The following is a 15,993-nucleotide window of genomic DNA, read 5'->3' on the forward strand; positions in this document are numbered from 1 at the left end:
ACTCACCAAAGGTCAGTATCTAAACAGACTCCAACACTAACAGTATCTCTACAGAACAGCTCAGCTGCAATGCTCTATTTCAGTGTCTCTCTCATTTTCATGAGCATGTTGAATGCAAAAATAAGGCAAAAAAAGGTAGTGAAATGTACATAATTGAATTCCATCCATAAACCGATACCAGCTGTAAAAATTTACGCAATGCTTCTGCAACATCATCAAATGGAATCTTACAACTCAATTTTCTCCCTTTTCACTTTTGGGGGTAACCACACTTTGCTAACACTTTACTTATGGTTGAGATACATGCAAAAGGGAAATATATTTCAATTCATACAAGCCAGTAGTTTTCAAAACTATATATACACACACTATACTTGAAAAAATTCAAAATATCACCATGTGAAGTATTTTCCCAGGCCACCACACACCCTTCACATTTTCTACTATATATAGTTCTGAAAATTACAAGCTTTCCTGAACTGAAATTGGTGCCTTATTTACACATATCTCAATCACAGATTATGTTCTAGCATTTTAAAGTTAAAAATGTACAAAATTACATTTAAATATGTGAAAAAATAAGTACACCCCATGGAAATTGTTCGCTTTTTTGACGTATTTTGGACAAGCAAACATTTGATCATCTTTGAAACAGTTCTTATTAATAAAGATGTACTTGAACAAAAAAAAGGAACATTAGCATTTATTCAACAGAACTATCAACAGATGTGATATTCTTGTGGAAAATGTAAGTACACACTTGGCCCCAGAAGCTAGTATTGCCCCCTTTAGTAGAAATAACTTGTAGGCATTATCCACCTGGACAACTGCTGCTGGAATTTTTTACCATTCTTCCATGAAATATTCTTTCAGTTGCAAAATGTTTAAGGGTTTTCTTGCATGTCCTGCCTGTTTGAAATCCCCCCATAACATTTTAATGGGATTCAAAGCCAGGCATTCACTAGGCCATTGCATAACTCTCCATTTCTTCTTTTGAGCCATTCCTTGCAGGATTTACTAGTGTACTTAGGATCATTATCTTGTTGGAAAGGTCCACGTTCGGTTGCACTTCAGCTTTCAGACAGATGGCCTCACACTATCTTCAAGCACTCTTTGATATGATGCAGAATTCATACTTGAATCAATGAATGCAAGCTGTCCAGTCCCTGAGGCAGCGAAACAACCCCGAACAATAACATTTCTACCATTGTGCTTCACAGTCGGTATGAGGTGCTTCTCCTGAAAAGCTGTCTTTGGTCTGTGCCAAACATGTCTGCTGTTACTGTGGCCAAACAACTCCATCTTTGATTCATCTGTCCAGAGCACATTATTCCAAAATGCCTGGTCTTTGCCTATATGCTCATTGGCAAACTGTAGTCTTGCAAAGGCAATTTCCTGGTACACCTCACGTGCAGGTCAAATTTGTGCAATCTCTTTCTGATTGTAGAGGCATGCACTTTGACACCAATAGTTGCAAGAATTACTAGCAGATCCTGTGATGAAATTTTGGGGTTCTTGGAGACTTCTTTTTGCATCAGACGGTCTGGTCTTTAGGGTGAATTTGCTGGGACGGCCAGTCCTGGACAAATTCGCAGTCGTATTTTTTAAATATCTTTTTAAATCCTTTGCCAGACTCATAGGCATCCACAATCTTTTATTCTGAAGGCCTTATAGAACTCTTTAGATCTTGGCATAGGGAACACCAAACACTAGATATGAGAGGGGTATAAATAAGACAGGTTCCACCTGCACTCCCTAAGCAGGTTCTAATCACTGGCACCCAATCTTGAACACCTGACTCAGATTATGGATTTGAAAGTGTGATAAATGTAGGGGTGTACTTACTTTTTCCATGTGACCAATGTTTTTTTTGGTCATTTAAATTGTGAAAATTACTACAATATGTCAATTTTATGTGTCCTTTGGTAGAGTGTATCACATTTATTAATAGGCACTGTTTCAAAGACAATGAAATGTTTCCTTGTCCAAACATGGGGTGTACTTATTTTTTCACATGACTGTATTTGATTCCACTCCCATTCCACTGAAAGATGCCCCACCTACCTCTACATTTATAACTTATTCTACATATGGGGGGAAAAAACATTAATGCCAAAATGTAAAGACTTATACCTTTATAGTGAGGGTCAATTATATTAAGTATATGAAATAACAAAAACAAAACATCTTTATGATGACTTCTTATTAGGTCACTTATATTCTTTTTTTGGTCCACTGTCATCAGTACAGAGCGTGTAATCTCTCCGATGTCTTTTTGATGATGAAGTGATGGTGTAGGAGCATTACGGACGTTTTTACAGCCGATATCTGATTATAAACTGAGCTGATTATGCTTATGTCCATTTTGCTCTTGCAGGTAACTACCCAACAGCTTCATCAAAGCTTGGCATCCATTCTGTGAGGAAAGTGAGTTTCATAGCATTGTCTCTGTGTCTCAATTCTGAAGGTCTCTAGTTTGTGTCACGATGTACCGGAACCACATTGTTTTGTGTTCTTGGTATGTGTTGTTTTGAGCATCCTAATCACCCCATCTTTTGCCCTCACTACCTCTCTTGGTTCTTCTTCTTTGCCTCTGGTACAAACCTACATAATAGATGTTCTGATTTTATCTGTAACCTGTTTCAATTGACATTCATCATTCTTTATCAATATTTCTGTGTATAATATACTATGCTTTCTGTATCATTAAACTAAGAAGCTTTCACTGAACGATTGTGTCGATGTGACTTCTTCCCGAGCTCGGACGAGAGGAATCAGCCAGTGCAGGCTCCAAATTCTGGTTCTGTGACTGGTATCGGACAAGAACTTAACAGCTAGCAAAGCTTTAGACATCTTAAGGCAGAGTGACTGTTTTACCACTGCCTTTAAAACTGGCTTCTTACCTGAGGTGAGCTTAGGAGGCAGATAGTCAAGGCAAGTAGACCGTATTATTAGAAATAATAAATTAGAACGTAGCCTAAAGAAAAACATTTCCACCTTGTTTTTGTAAAATTATTCATAAAATTATTTAAATAAAATATTTCTTAGGTAGCGATGCCAAAGTATATTATGGGTTGAAAAATTAAAAAAAAAAAAAACTAAGATAAAATGCAAAAAAAAAAAAAAAAAAAATCATTTCTGTGTCATTTTTGGCTTTTCATCAGAATTCAGCCACAGTGACAACTGATAGGTTTTCCTAGGCCATCATGCAGTTGATGTAACACTTTTTTCCCCATTTTTAATTTCCAATAGTGGGTAAACTGCAATACATTGTTAAAAAAAAAAAAAAAAAAAACTCCACATGTTCATATGGAAACACTTCTGCCTGACAGTGTATAAAACAAAATATTTAATGTAAATTTTTACTGTTGGTACGTTGTGTATGACATCATGGCTGAAACTAAGTTTGTGTTAGTGCCAGGTTAACAACTATCTGATGTACATAACGAACAGCCAGGGAAATACTCATACATTTAAGCGTTAAATAATACACACAAACTTTAATATAACAGGTACTTAAAAACCTTCTGGGCTGCCTAGCATATTAAATTTCCACTTTTTTTATTGGACTAAAATATTTATTAATATCATTGAAGTGATTTTCCATGAAGTGCTTTGTACATAAACCAGTACCATCTACTGCTTTATATTACACTGAAAGCTCACCTTTATATTGGAGAACCACAGGTCATTTTCATGAAGTGTAGCCACATAGATGCAACACAGCAGGCCCAGACTAACTCCTACTATAGAACCGATGATAACACACAACACCGTCCACCATGATGTGCCTTCTGAAATCACAAATATAATTACATTATGATATTGCCCCATGCTACATTAAATGCTTAGACACTGCTATTTAAAATCCCTCATACTTTTATAGTCTACTGTGCTACAATGGCAGACTATGTGAGTCCATGACAGGAAAATGGCACTGACCAAAAGTTATTTTATCCAAGTTACCAGCTGCATGCTCACACCGCTGACTCTGAGGTTCAAGACCCACTTCCTTCACTTTACTGCTTTTTCTCTGTCTTAGGGCAGTCATGTTTGAACACAGATCCTGGAACACACACAGAGACGGAGGCTTCTTATAACAGACCCATGATAAATATCCTGAAAAGTGAACAACAATTTCATTTTATAAATAATGCACTTACATTCACAAGGGGTTTCTATCATATCCTACAATACAAAACTACAACTGATATTGCCATGCTTTTATTTGTTTTAGCTTTTTAAAATGCTTTCCCTATACTTTTTTCCTCAAATATTTCATTTCATAAAAAATGTGAAAAGAGAAGTCACACTACTCCTTTCAACCATACTTATGCAGATTCAATTTTAAAACATGGAACAACAAGGTGGACAATGTGAAGTTTGTCAGAACACCCTCTTGTCCCTGATATTGATATATACTCATATGTCGTCAAATAATCAAACATATTATTTAAGGTCTCATCTCAAGATAACTTGATGTATTGATACAGGCCAGTAAACCCTATTTACTATATGGTAGCCTATTTAGTAGGGATGCATTAAAACTAGCAGAGAATTGGTATCAAGGGAAATATTGGGTTGAAATTCTGTGTTGCTTTTAAATAGGGATTTAAATATTTTCTAATCAAACTCACTGACATAATTTGAGTCCTGCATGTGTGTGATTTATTCAACACCAAAACAACATAAGGGCACAGCTAGTTTTATGCATGTTGCCATCACAACTGCAGCCAACACTTACAGGCCAATATCCAGATCTTTGATATCTGTATTCTATTGAAAAAACACCCAGGACACCCTTATAAGGGCATTTTATACCCCTTTAGAGACTATAGAAAGATTAGATAGATAGATAGATAGGGAGATAGATAGGTAGATAGATAGATAGATATTACAGTGGTGCTTGAAAGTTTGTGAACCCTTTGGAATTTTTTATATGAGGGTTGAATAATTTTGAAACTGGAGAAATCTTTATTAGTTTCATTTTCAGTTGAATTTGGGAAACCACTTGAAGCATTCGTTGAGGTGAACTATTTCAATCACTTTTGTTTGATTTGTTCATTGCAAACAGCTGAAAGCCTGTAAATTTGGACAATAAACCTGAATTGCAATGGGGGTTGATTGCAACTGTAAATATTATATTTATATATAATTACATTACGGACATTGCAGTTTATTGCTCTGGACACATCTGCAGTCCTCATGCCTCCCTGCAGAAGGCCTAGGGCATGTTCACACAGGTGAGCAGGAACCCTAGACATCTTTCTTCTGGTGTTTTTCAGAGTCAGTAGAAAGGTCTCTTTAGTGTACAAAGTTATTGTAACTTTGACCTTAATTGCCTACCACCTATAAACATAAATACATACACATACATACACATACATACACATACACACACATATACACACACACACACACACACCTAATGAAGAATCTAGCCATTTTTGAGCAGACATTAGAGACTGTCAAGAATTCAATACAACTCTTCAGCTCACATCAGAGCTGCTGGATTTTTATTGGGCAAATTATTGGGTATTATTAGTATTTCATAACTGTTAGCATTTTGTAAATATGTAAATAGTTTGACAGGGTTTTGTAAATAAGTATAGCTTGTGGTGCCATAAGCAAAAAGGACATCTTTTTATAAGAAAGAAATTCTTCTTATTATTTTCTATTCTGCTAAAACTCTTTCTATTCTGTCTTCAGAAATTCTTTATTCTTCATATAACACGTTTTTGATATGCAAATAATCACAACGATGAACTGAATATGCAGATCAGTCTGTGGTCATCAGGCACCTTCAGCATGCATTAGCTACTTTCCCCTGAAAATAGTTTTCAATAGCAGAAAGCACAGTGTACAACATCCAGCACACCCCTGAGAGCCACAATGCACTGCAATAGATGTTGTACTCCCATAATGCACTTTTCAGAAAAGAATAAACACTAAAGATGCAATCTGAAGAGCATAATGAGTCAATGAACTCGGGGTTAACAGGAAAATTGGAAAGCAACTTCAAACAATATACATGTGTTATTCTGCTTGGAAATAAAGACCGTTATCCTGAAGCTATGGCTTGCCTTTTAGCGGCTACATGCGATTTATAGCTGATGCGTTTTTACAAAGCAACCTGCTTCTAAATATGATGCAAAAGCAGAAACCCAGTGCCACATCATTGCAAGCAGGGATATATATATATATATATATATATATATATATATATATATATATATATATATATATATATATATATCATATGTGTATGCGCGCATCTCCGTGATTGTGTTTCCCATTCATCCGCAGGCCTTTTTCACCGCACCGCTCTTTCCTGCTCACGCCGCCGCTAGAACTACATCGAATCCCCGCATGACCATCACAGTCGCTACCGCGCCTTTGGGTGTCCCAGTTTTCGCATGCAATTGAATCGGTTTAAATAATGATTAAATTCGCCTGCGAGTTCACGTCTCACCCTGTTCCTCTGAGCTCGGGGTAGGTTGTCGGATATGTGGTAACGCCTCCTCGTTTCGCAGGGCTGTGAGTCTGAGACAGAAGCAAGCAGTCGGAATGATCTTAAGTGCAACGCGTCTTCTCTTCGCTCCTAATGATGATCAAACTCCATTATGCGCAGGTTATTAGTCCTGAAGTGTCCGGTTGATGCTGTGTTTGTTTCCCTCCTCGGTGAACCGAGCTCGTACAATAGCGCAGCGCCACGTGGAAACACACAGGGGACGGTTCACAAGCGTCCCATAAGAAAAGCCAGACTTAATCAAAGAGGAAATGAAAATGAAGTGCAAGTCTTGGTTTAAAAACAAACAAATAAATAAATAAATAAATATATGCTCTCTTGCTGCGTATCTGTGGTTTTACTCGAAATGTCATACTTCCTATATATCCACACACAAGATACTGCTGAATATATACTCTCATTCTACTTTGCTACATATATACTAAGACAAATAGCGAGAGCATAGCATATGCCATATCAGTTAGTATTAAAGGAGTATGTATGTATGTTAGTATGAAGTATTAATTACTTAAATAGTAGTCTATGGCATTTTAACATAATATTAAGAGCTATTCTATGTTGACATACTATTTAGTATGGTAGTTTGGGTGTAACCATGGCAACCCTTGAGAACACGACTACTAGTGGCAGTCTATATGAGTACATACTACTGAGTACTTTAGTATGAGAGTTTAACTGTAGCCATAGCGACCTGTGAGAAAGCGACCACTGTTAGCAGGCTCTTCTCATACTTAATATAAGCTTAATTTGGATTAAGTGAGCAATATTTTCATGTTGTACCCCGAGCTGGTAGTTTATTAGTTATTAAATCTGTGTTTGTAGACTCTATAACAAGTGTCTTATTTCCACAGGAGCCTACAGCTTCCCTCAATACGGTTTACTGCATGTTTACAATTCATACTTAGCTGCTAGTTCTCCAGACAGGACGTTTTCAAGCATTGAAAACATATCACTAGTCCATTTTCAAGATAAAGTAGACATTTCTGAGACACTATAGTCATTCAGTTTCTCTTAATGAAAGAGTTTCAGTGGTCAAGGCCAAGTCTAAATGTCTTTGTTTATGCATTTCAGGTAGGTAAGAGTGAACATGTTTGCATGGGAGGCGTTTGAAGCTGGGTTTGTGGTATTTTGTGTAGACTGGGATATAATCTGTGACCCTTTAAAAAAACTTTAACAGAATCGGCGTCCATGATATCCAGTTGACATCCATAATAAACCACCTGAAGACAAAAGAAAGCTGTTTTTTTTTTTAATTTTTTTTTTTATTATTTATTTATTTTTTTTTTAAGTAGACATTGACTATATGTCCTGAGGCTTGCTGGAAAGACATGGTCTACTTGGTTTTGATGTCCTTTTTTCCATCCATCCATCTACAGTGATTTACATTTACATGTATTCATTTAGCAGACACTTTTATCCAAAGTGACTTACAAATGTGGAAATACAAGCAAAGCGATATATCAAGCGGAGAACAATACAAGTAGTGCTACATTACAAGATCTTTTAACTGAGTTCTAGAAAGCAAAGTGTGCAGAGTAGAGGTGTAAATGGGGTTGGCATTTTAGGGGTTAGTTAGGTGTTCACGGAAGAGGTGGGTCTTTAGCTGTTCTTTGAAGATAATGACAGATTCTGCTGTCCTGATTGAAGTTGGAAGTTCATTCCACCACTGAAGGACAGTTAGTTTGAAGGTTCTGGAAAGGGACCTTGAGCCACAGTGAGTAGGCACTACTAAGCGTCGGTTGTTAATCAACTGTGCAGTTGTTGAAATGTGGTCTGTAAAGGTCAAGCTGTCATCAAAAATCACCCCAAGGTTCCTGGCTGTCCTGAATGTGGTTGAGCTGAGCTGATTGTTTTATCCTAGGCATGGTCATGGAGATTCCGGGGCTTATCCAGGGAATACTGGATCAAGATTGGACTACATTCTGCATAGAAACCGAGCCTATCTCAGATGACAGTGCACGCATTTGGAGTAGCTATGCCACCTACCATTGTGTTTTTGGGTGGTAGGAGGAGACCAGAGAACCTGGAGGAAAACCACACAGACACGGCAAAACATGCAAATCTCTAGACACACAGTATCCTGAGCTGCGGATTGAACCAGGGTCCCTGGTGCTGTGAGGTGACAATGCTATCCACTGCACCAATGTACGACCCTTCCTTTATTCAACTGATGAAAACTACACACTGTTCATGCTGTACATGTTACCAGATCCAGTTTTCTGAGTGAGTTTCTGAACGGAAAAACCCCTTTGTTGGGTCTACATTTAATTATCACACTGTATTGAGTGAGTCTAGGGAAATTGGACAAGTATAGTAGTATGCAGTAACACAGTCAATGTCCCAACCCCCCAGGTAGAGAGTAGTACTTCATACATGAATAAAACGTGCTCGAACACAGTAGTTTGAATTTTGATCAAATCTTGCATAGGCTTTTGATTTGGTCATGGCTGTGATGATGATGGTAGTTACAATGATAAAAAAAAAAAAAAAACAGTAGTGACATACATTTACAGCATCATACTTCAAAAATATAATATCCTATCCTTGGTAGAAAAAATTGCACAATTTAGTGAATCAGTTGGAGGCGATACTTAAGTACTTGCCAAACACAGATTGCTCCTTGCCAACTGTTGCCATGGTAGACATGACAGCAACACACCATTACTGAAACGGAGCACTTTTACCTGTCGGAATAAATGCACATTGAATATTTTAATTAAAAGATTCCACTTGAAAGCTTATGAGACTCATCCTTATCTTCAAGTGAAAGAAGCACCTCAAGCAACAGCTGCATGCGTCCTGAAAACGTGGTATGAGACAGGATTTATTATCTTGGTAAAATAAATAAATAAATAAATAAATAAAAAATTGTCCTAAAGCATAGTTTCTAATCTAACAGTTTAGCATCCACTACAGAAATGAGGCAATTATCAACACGTTTGTTGTTGGATTTTGATGATACAGAAAATGCTGAATTGAATTGCTTATCTTTGGTGGACCAGCTAATGAGAAAAGATAATGTTAATAATTCAGGCATTCTGGCTGTAGTAGAGGATGGCAGCTTAAACCCTAAGGGCAATACATTTGCTGTGAGCTGTGCAACGCCTTTGTTGACTATGTGAGTAACTTTCAACCAAACTTGTCTACTCTCATTCTGTTTTTAGACGCATCTAGAACAGGCCGTCCAACCGAAAACAGCAACACCACATCTCTCCCTGTGGAATCGATTGAAGAGAAACCTGAGGAAATATACACTTTAGGTAAAGGAGGCTTCTCATGTTACACACAATTTATGCAAGAGAATTCAGACATCATTTCTTCTTAGTGTGTGCAGATATTTTTGTATATCTTTCAAGCCGATCATAGGCAAAATATGTATGAATTGTTATGAGCGAGAGTGATTCTGTTGCAGTCTATGTGATTGAATCTAGAAGAAAAGCTAGTGAAGCTTCCCAAGACTACTAGTGAAATAGGTCAGTTTGTTTAATAAGATTAATAATAAACAATAAATGTTTTCCTTTTTTTTCATATCCAGAGGAAAGCAGAGGAAAGAGCTACAGTAGCGTATTGAGATCCACACCCAGAAAAATGAGCAACACTTGGATTATTAAAGAAAAGCTGGAGCAGATCAAGGCAGAAATGCAGAGACTTTCAGAACGGCATGCTCTCACTCGCCCTGAACGGTCAGACATTAATATCTCAACTGTTCTCTACCACTGTACAGAGATTTGGTGTACATACAGATAAAGGAAATTAATCAGTTAATAATATTTGCACTTTATGGACAAATTAAGATGCATTGAATATTATTTGTGACGTACAAATGCTTTTCTTAGTTATTTTCTAATCATTATTAATATTCTGAACTGCAGTATAACAGTATACCAATATGATAATAAAATCTAAAATACTTTTACCATGAAAATTAGTATAGTATACCAGTATAAAACATTTTTAAAAATCCATTTACATTAACAAAAGAGTAGACCACTTTTTAAGGAACTAAAAATTAAAATAAGACAAGTAGTATCTCTACATTGTTAAGTAAGCCTACAAAAGTTTTTGTTTTGTTTTGGAATTTTGTTAAGAGCAGTCATATTAACAAGACTAAAGATATTCTAGCCATGTTCATAACAAAGTAATGTAATATTTGCTTTGCTGGCACAGTGCAATATGGCATTTATTTTTGTCGTCTTTGAAAATGTGAAAATTGTCACATTACATTGGATATATTATATGTTATATATATCAATGTGCTTGTTTAAAATCAGTTGTTCTACATGGCTAATTCACAGGGACATGTATGGCAGACACTAATTTAAACCTAAAATTGAACAGATTTTGTTAACAAAAAGAAAGAAAGAAAAACACAATTGTTGATACTGTGAAGCTTTCTGTAAAGTGATGTTTATTTAGCATTTATGGAAGGAACCTCTAGTGTTAGTATTTACAGTAATAGTCACAAGTAATTCTTCAGCACAGAGGAGGTTTGATTTGCATTTATTTGTATTTTTTGGTAACATGACAAGCTGCATTTCTTTTGTCTTATTAACAACAAAAAGAAAAAAGAAAGTCTGTTGAGGGAATGAATGCTATAACATAAGTGATAACAGGAACTAACTTGTTTTTTTGTTTTTTTTGTGGACTTTCCACAAGATTAAATTGAACTATAAATGGGCAAAAAAAAAAGTATGTCATCCTTTATTATTTAAAAGATTGCGATTGTTGGCAAATTGCCGTGGTATAAGAGGAATAAAACATTTCCAGACATACTGTTATTGAAAAAGAATCAACTTCAGGGTGGAAACAGTAACTCTGCTTTGCGACGGGGCATTACACCACCATTGTTGCTTATTTTCCCATAACAGCATGCTTCATCATGATTTATTCATTACGTATCTGATAAACCCACAACTTTCATTACAGTTGATGTGAGAAGTGTGAAAGAAATTCTGATGTTCACAAATAGCAGTAGACTCATTGCTGGTAAACATATCCCTGAAATAGAGCACAATATTTTTGGGGGGTCTTGTCTCAGTGCTTCATCTCCAGCTTCAAACACACTCTGCATGTATTTTGTGCAGGAAAGCGTATCATCCTTTTGTGTGGAACAGCCTGAGTCCTTACAGAGACACCACAGAGATTGACTATCTGATCGTCATGGTGAGAGCCTGCAGCTTCACTGCCACACTTATCAGAATTAGTCTGGTCTCTCAGCAGCCTCGGTATATTGGTATATATGTTTTCGGCATATATGCCATTATATTATATTAATATTACTTTTATAGAGGCCATAATGTTTAATTAGTGTAGCGATTGTATACTTTATTTTCAGAAATTCATAGGGTTGATATTTCTTCTTTTTTGTTTACTCATGCATGGCTTAAAGGGAAAATGCACATGCTGTATTATTGTGGAAAATGCATGTTGGTGATCGTAAAGGCAGGCCTGGATGATAAAGATAACTATCAGACATCAGAATGGTTTAGCCAAAACTCAACAAACAATGTAAAATAAAAAATGAAACAATTTTCTACTTACTAAAACTGTGCTTATTCAGCCAAGACGTGCCCAAGTCTTCATAAAGTTGCACCAAATGATACCATCTGCTATGTAAGCTACATATTCTCATTTTTAAATAATTTTTTTTTAGAGGTGTTTTTCACTGCTCATTTAATGCATTTCAAACAAATCTCTATATAGATCTCGCCTTCAAATGTGCCTTCGGTCAGCTTTCCATCAATCTACTCATCCTTCACATGATCAGGCTGTTGATCGAGTGTTTTGTTCTTAGATGTGCTTTGTTTTTCAGGCCTCTGTCCATCGTACCCGGAATCGAAGAGCTTCAGTAAGAACTGTCCATCTGTCACACTGACACATCCTGTCCAGTCATTTGATGAATATTGGACATTTATGATTTTCACACTGACAAACATAATGAGGAAAGTAATGTATTTATAATTTTACACAGCTAATGAACAATTAATGTGCTAAAGCCTACACAAAACTCCTCTTTATTCGATTTAATGACATTACTGTTTGGGCATACATTATGACTGGCCTTTCAGTATTTGCCTGGCAATATATTCTTCTTTTCTAGTCTTTTACAAGCTTTTAATGTTTTACAAGCTCCAGCACTGATCACACAGAGTACGTCACAGAGACTCACTGAACATCCCACTGGCAAATAAGATTAAACAGAATGACTGTGATATAATTTATTGTGTCCTTCATGTAAGTCCCAATCATTTTTAAAATTCAAGCATGTTGGATCATGCTGCTTGAAGACAGAGTTCATAAAACGCCTAAAGAGCATCTTTTAGATATGCATATGTGCCATTGTGTGTGAAACCGCTTTGAAATTCTTAGATGTTCAACGCAGAAACTGATGAAAGAGAAAGATGTGTGCATCCACATGGTTGGGAGAGAAGTATTAAAAGAATGCTGCAGCCGGTATGAAAGGGTTTAAGATTATCAAAGAGATTTAGGAGAATAAATTGGCAGGCAGTTCACTGGCGTGAGGGATTATGGCGCAAGAAAAGTGTAAATGTTTAATGGCTCGCACTCTCTCTCTCACTATTTTTTATTTTTATTTTTTTACATTTATTTATTCTTGGAAGGCACTCATGTGTCTGGCTTTAGTTCCTGATAAGCCCAAAGCAGAAAGTAGGTTGCAGCCTTTTTTTCCTCATTCCAAACACTATCACTTTCTGGAGACATTTGGATGGGGGAAGTAAGAGATTTAAAGCACAAGGCTTATTAAAGTTAAGCTACTACGTTTTCCAGTGGACTTGAGTGCAATTCTTAAACCCGTGATATAAAATGGTGTCTGTTTTTCTCTCCGTCCACTTACCCAAGCACAAAAACAAGGTTTTTTGGGGCTGTGTAAAGAAAAATATGAGATTTGCATTTATCTGGTAAAAAGCATAAAATAGGCAAAAGAGCCACTTGATGCAAGAGTTCTCTCTTTTTTTCCCCTAAGTGATTTACTTCCCCCAACCCCCCCCCCCTTTGCAGTCATCTCTTGTTTTGCCTTGAACACCATTTTCATGAAGCTTTGAAAAGAAGCCCCCCCTCCCTTTTTTTTTTTGTTGCCAAAGCGCAATGCAATTCACCCCAGCTTATCACTATTCCTGCAGTCCAAGGTTATGATATTTACTATTTGCATTAAATCCACCAAAGACTGCTTTAAATTTAAATACAGACTACTGACTTGACTTTGCCTCACATGTTATATAAAATACTGTGCTCAAATAATATGAAATTAACTCAAATGAAATAGCATTTGCTTATCATTAAAAGAGTTTAAACGTGATTCTAACCCGAAGTCGGTGTTGTTTTGTGATGGCAATCAGAATAACGTGGGTCTAATGTAGGTGTTTTGCATAATGTGTTCAGTATGACTTTCATTTAAGGTTCAACGATAAACTATTTAAAAGCAAGTTGTACCTACAGTACTTTACTATAATTAAGGAACCATTAATCTATGAAGTTGGATCTCAGTGGAGCAGGTAGCATTAGCACCTCACAACTTTGGGTTTCCTCACTCTTACCAAAAACATGGCAGTATGTGGATTGGGCAAGATAAACTCCTATTTCTGAATGTGTGTGTGTGTGTGTGTGTGTGTACATATCTGTACATACATGTATGGTGCTCTGTCATGCACTGGCATCCCATCCAGGGTTTGTTCCAGGGATAAGCACCAGATCCACCGCAATCCTGACGAGGATTGAGTGACTTTACTGAAAGTGAGTGAGTATTGCATAAAAGATTATTCATATAACATTTAACAACATTTTTATATAATGTATTAATATTTAGTGACTAGGTTAACACATTACCTCAACTTTTATTTTTAATTTATTATTAAATTTATTTTTTAGACCTCAGTCTTAAGGCCCCACTGTCCTGCTTTTTCAAGCTGCCTCTCCTATAGACAGAAAAAAGAAAAAGAAAAAAAAAAAAAAAAATTAAAATTTGTAACGCAGTGACCTGGAGTTGATTGGACTAGTAGCTAGTATGCAACCCAGGTTCGATTCCTGGTCAGGGAACACAAACCAATGCACTCTCAGTGCTGGGCCCAAGCTTGGAAAACAGAGGGGGTTGCGTTAGGAAGGGCATATGCAGATGGAGGGATCTGCTATGATGACCACGAATGGGAGAAGCCGAAAGAGGAAAGAAAAAAAAAAGAAAATTAATGTATTTATTAAATAAGGAATAAAACATTATGGAATCAGCAGTTATAGGAAAGTAATCAATGACAGGGTTGTGCGATGCAGCCTGACACAAATTTTCTATTACACTGCATCCTCAAGTATTTATTTATTAACGACACATCTACTTTATATGCATTTAGAGTTCATTTTAATGTTGTGGAATGTCTGTGAAACACCTAGGCTCTGTTATTACTTACCTTAGAATAGTTATAACATTCATTCCCTCACATGCTTCTTTTTTTCCCCCCCTTTCGAAGTTAATAAGACAATAAAAAAGCAGGTTGTTTTGTTACCAAGAAACTACAAAGCGCAAAGACTTGAAGACTTTTCCGTGACAGAAAAATCTTTGCCTCTGACTGAAAAATCTTTGCCAGTAAAAGCTTTACCTCTGACTGTTCCAAAGTACCGTGATGCGATTTACTACAAAGAGCATCAGCAAGGCCTTTCTCACACTTTCTAAAATCCAACAGGGGTAGACTTCGAAAGTCGATTGGCTGGATAGAAGCACAATGAAGATGCTAAACTTTGCTCCGGTGTGAAATGAGAAAGTTAAACTCTGTGGTTTTACTCCTGGGGCTTCCGTTTTTTTTTTTTTTTGGCTGACCACCAAAAATAATGACACTTTCAGAAGGTTGACGTAATTGTTCAGTTTTTAATACCAAAAAATACAAGTCATAACATTTTACAGTCTATGAAGTGTAAATAAATAATCGAACAGAACACTAGGTTTGTGAAATATGGCCCTGCACGACCATTACAATATGAACTTGAAAAATAGTGCTGAAAGGCATTAACAATGTTAAAGTCTACTGTCCTCTTCTTCATTTTGGCAGCATTATGATGATATCCTTTCCATTACCCAGGATTACAGTAAAACTGTTTATATACTTTGGCTAGGCAAAACTATATATATTTTTTCCTGTAGTGTGTTTACAAGTTGCCTTAAAAATAGAAATTCTTTAAAAAACAAAACAACAACCAAAAAAAGTCCAAATTGTACAGTATATACACAGCCAGAGATGTATAAAGCCATACTACAGTACCAAGTGTCAATACATTACAGAAATTATGAGAACAAAATCTTAGAATCAAGGCCTAATTCAGTCGCAAGCATTTATGGGGCAACATTTGGCTTCAATTTAAAAGGGAACTAACCAGGACTAAAAATGGAAGGCACATAACTGACTGAGCACCCATGTTCAGAGATATTTCAGGAAAAATAAATAAATAAATCAGTTACGTGATGC

General features: G+C 36.4%; 1 protein-coding gene and 1 long non-coding RNA gene across 3 annotated transcripts in view; one reads left to right on the forward strand and one right to left on the reverse strand.

Moving 5' to 3' along the window:
- Positions 1 to 6,996, reverse strand: part of dpy19l3 (dpy-19 like C-mannosyltransferase 3) — a 64,640-nt gene extending 57,644 nt beyond the window's left edge. Inside the window, exons 1-4 of one of the 2 annotated variants that reach the window (XM_053616523.1) lie at positions 6,473 to 6,996; positions 5,169 to 5,342; positions 3,967 to 4,066; positions 3,667 to 3,794 (exon numbers count right to left, since the gene is read on the reverse strand). In XM_053616523.1, the coding sequence (XP_053472498.1) occupies positions 3,667 to 3,794; positions 3,967 to 4,066; positions 5,169 to 5,264 (324 nt within the window). In that variant the 5' untranslated portion in view covers positions 5,265 to 5,342; positions 6,473 to 6,996. Of the gene's footprint in view, positions 1 to 3,666; positions 3,795 to 3,942; positions 4,067 to 5,168; positions 5,343 to 6,472 lie in introns of both variants that reach the window. The other variant, XM_053616526.1, reaches the window with a different exon arrangement.
- A 97-nt stretch (positions 6,997 to 7,093) lies between these two features.
- Positions 7,094 to 14,390, forward strand: LOC128602632 (uncharacterized). The gene is made up of 5 exons (XR_008384862.1): positions 7,094 to 9,339; positions 9,694 to 9,789; positions 10,065 to 10,212; positions 11,614 to 11,692; positions 12,342 to 14,390. It is a non-coding gene; the product is annotated as an uncharacterized LOC128602632 (long non-coding RNA).
- The last annotated feature ends 1,603 nt before the right edge of the window (positions 14,391 to 15,993 follow it).

The sequence above is a fragment of the Ictalurus furcatus genome, chromosome 27 (assembly GCF_023375685.1).
Source record: "Ictalurus furcatus strain D&B chromosome 27, Billie_1.0, whole genome shotgun sequence".
Lineage (NCBI taxonomy): Eukaryota > Metazoa > Chordata > Actinopteri > Siluriformes > Ictaluridae > Ictalurus > Ictalurus furcatus.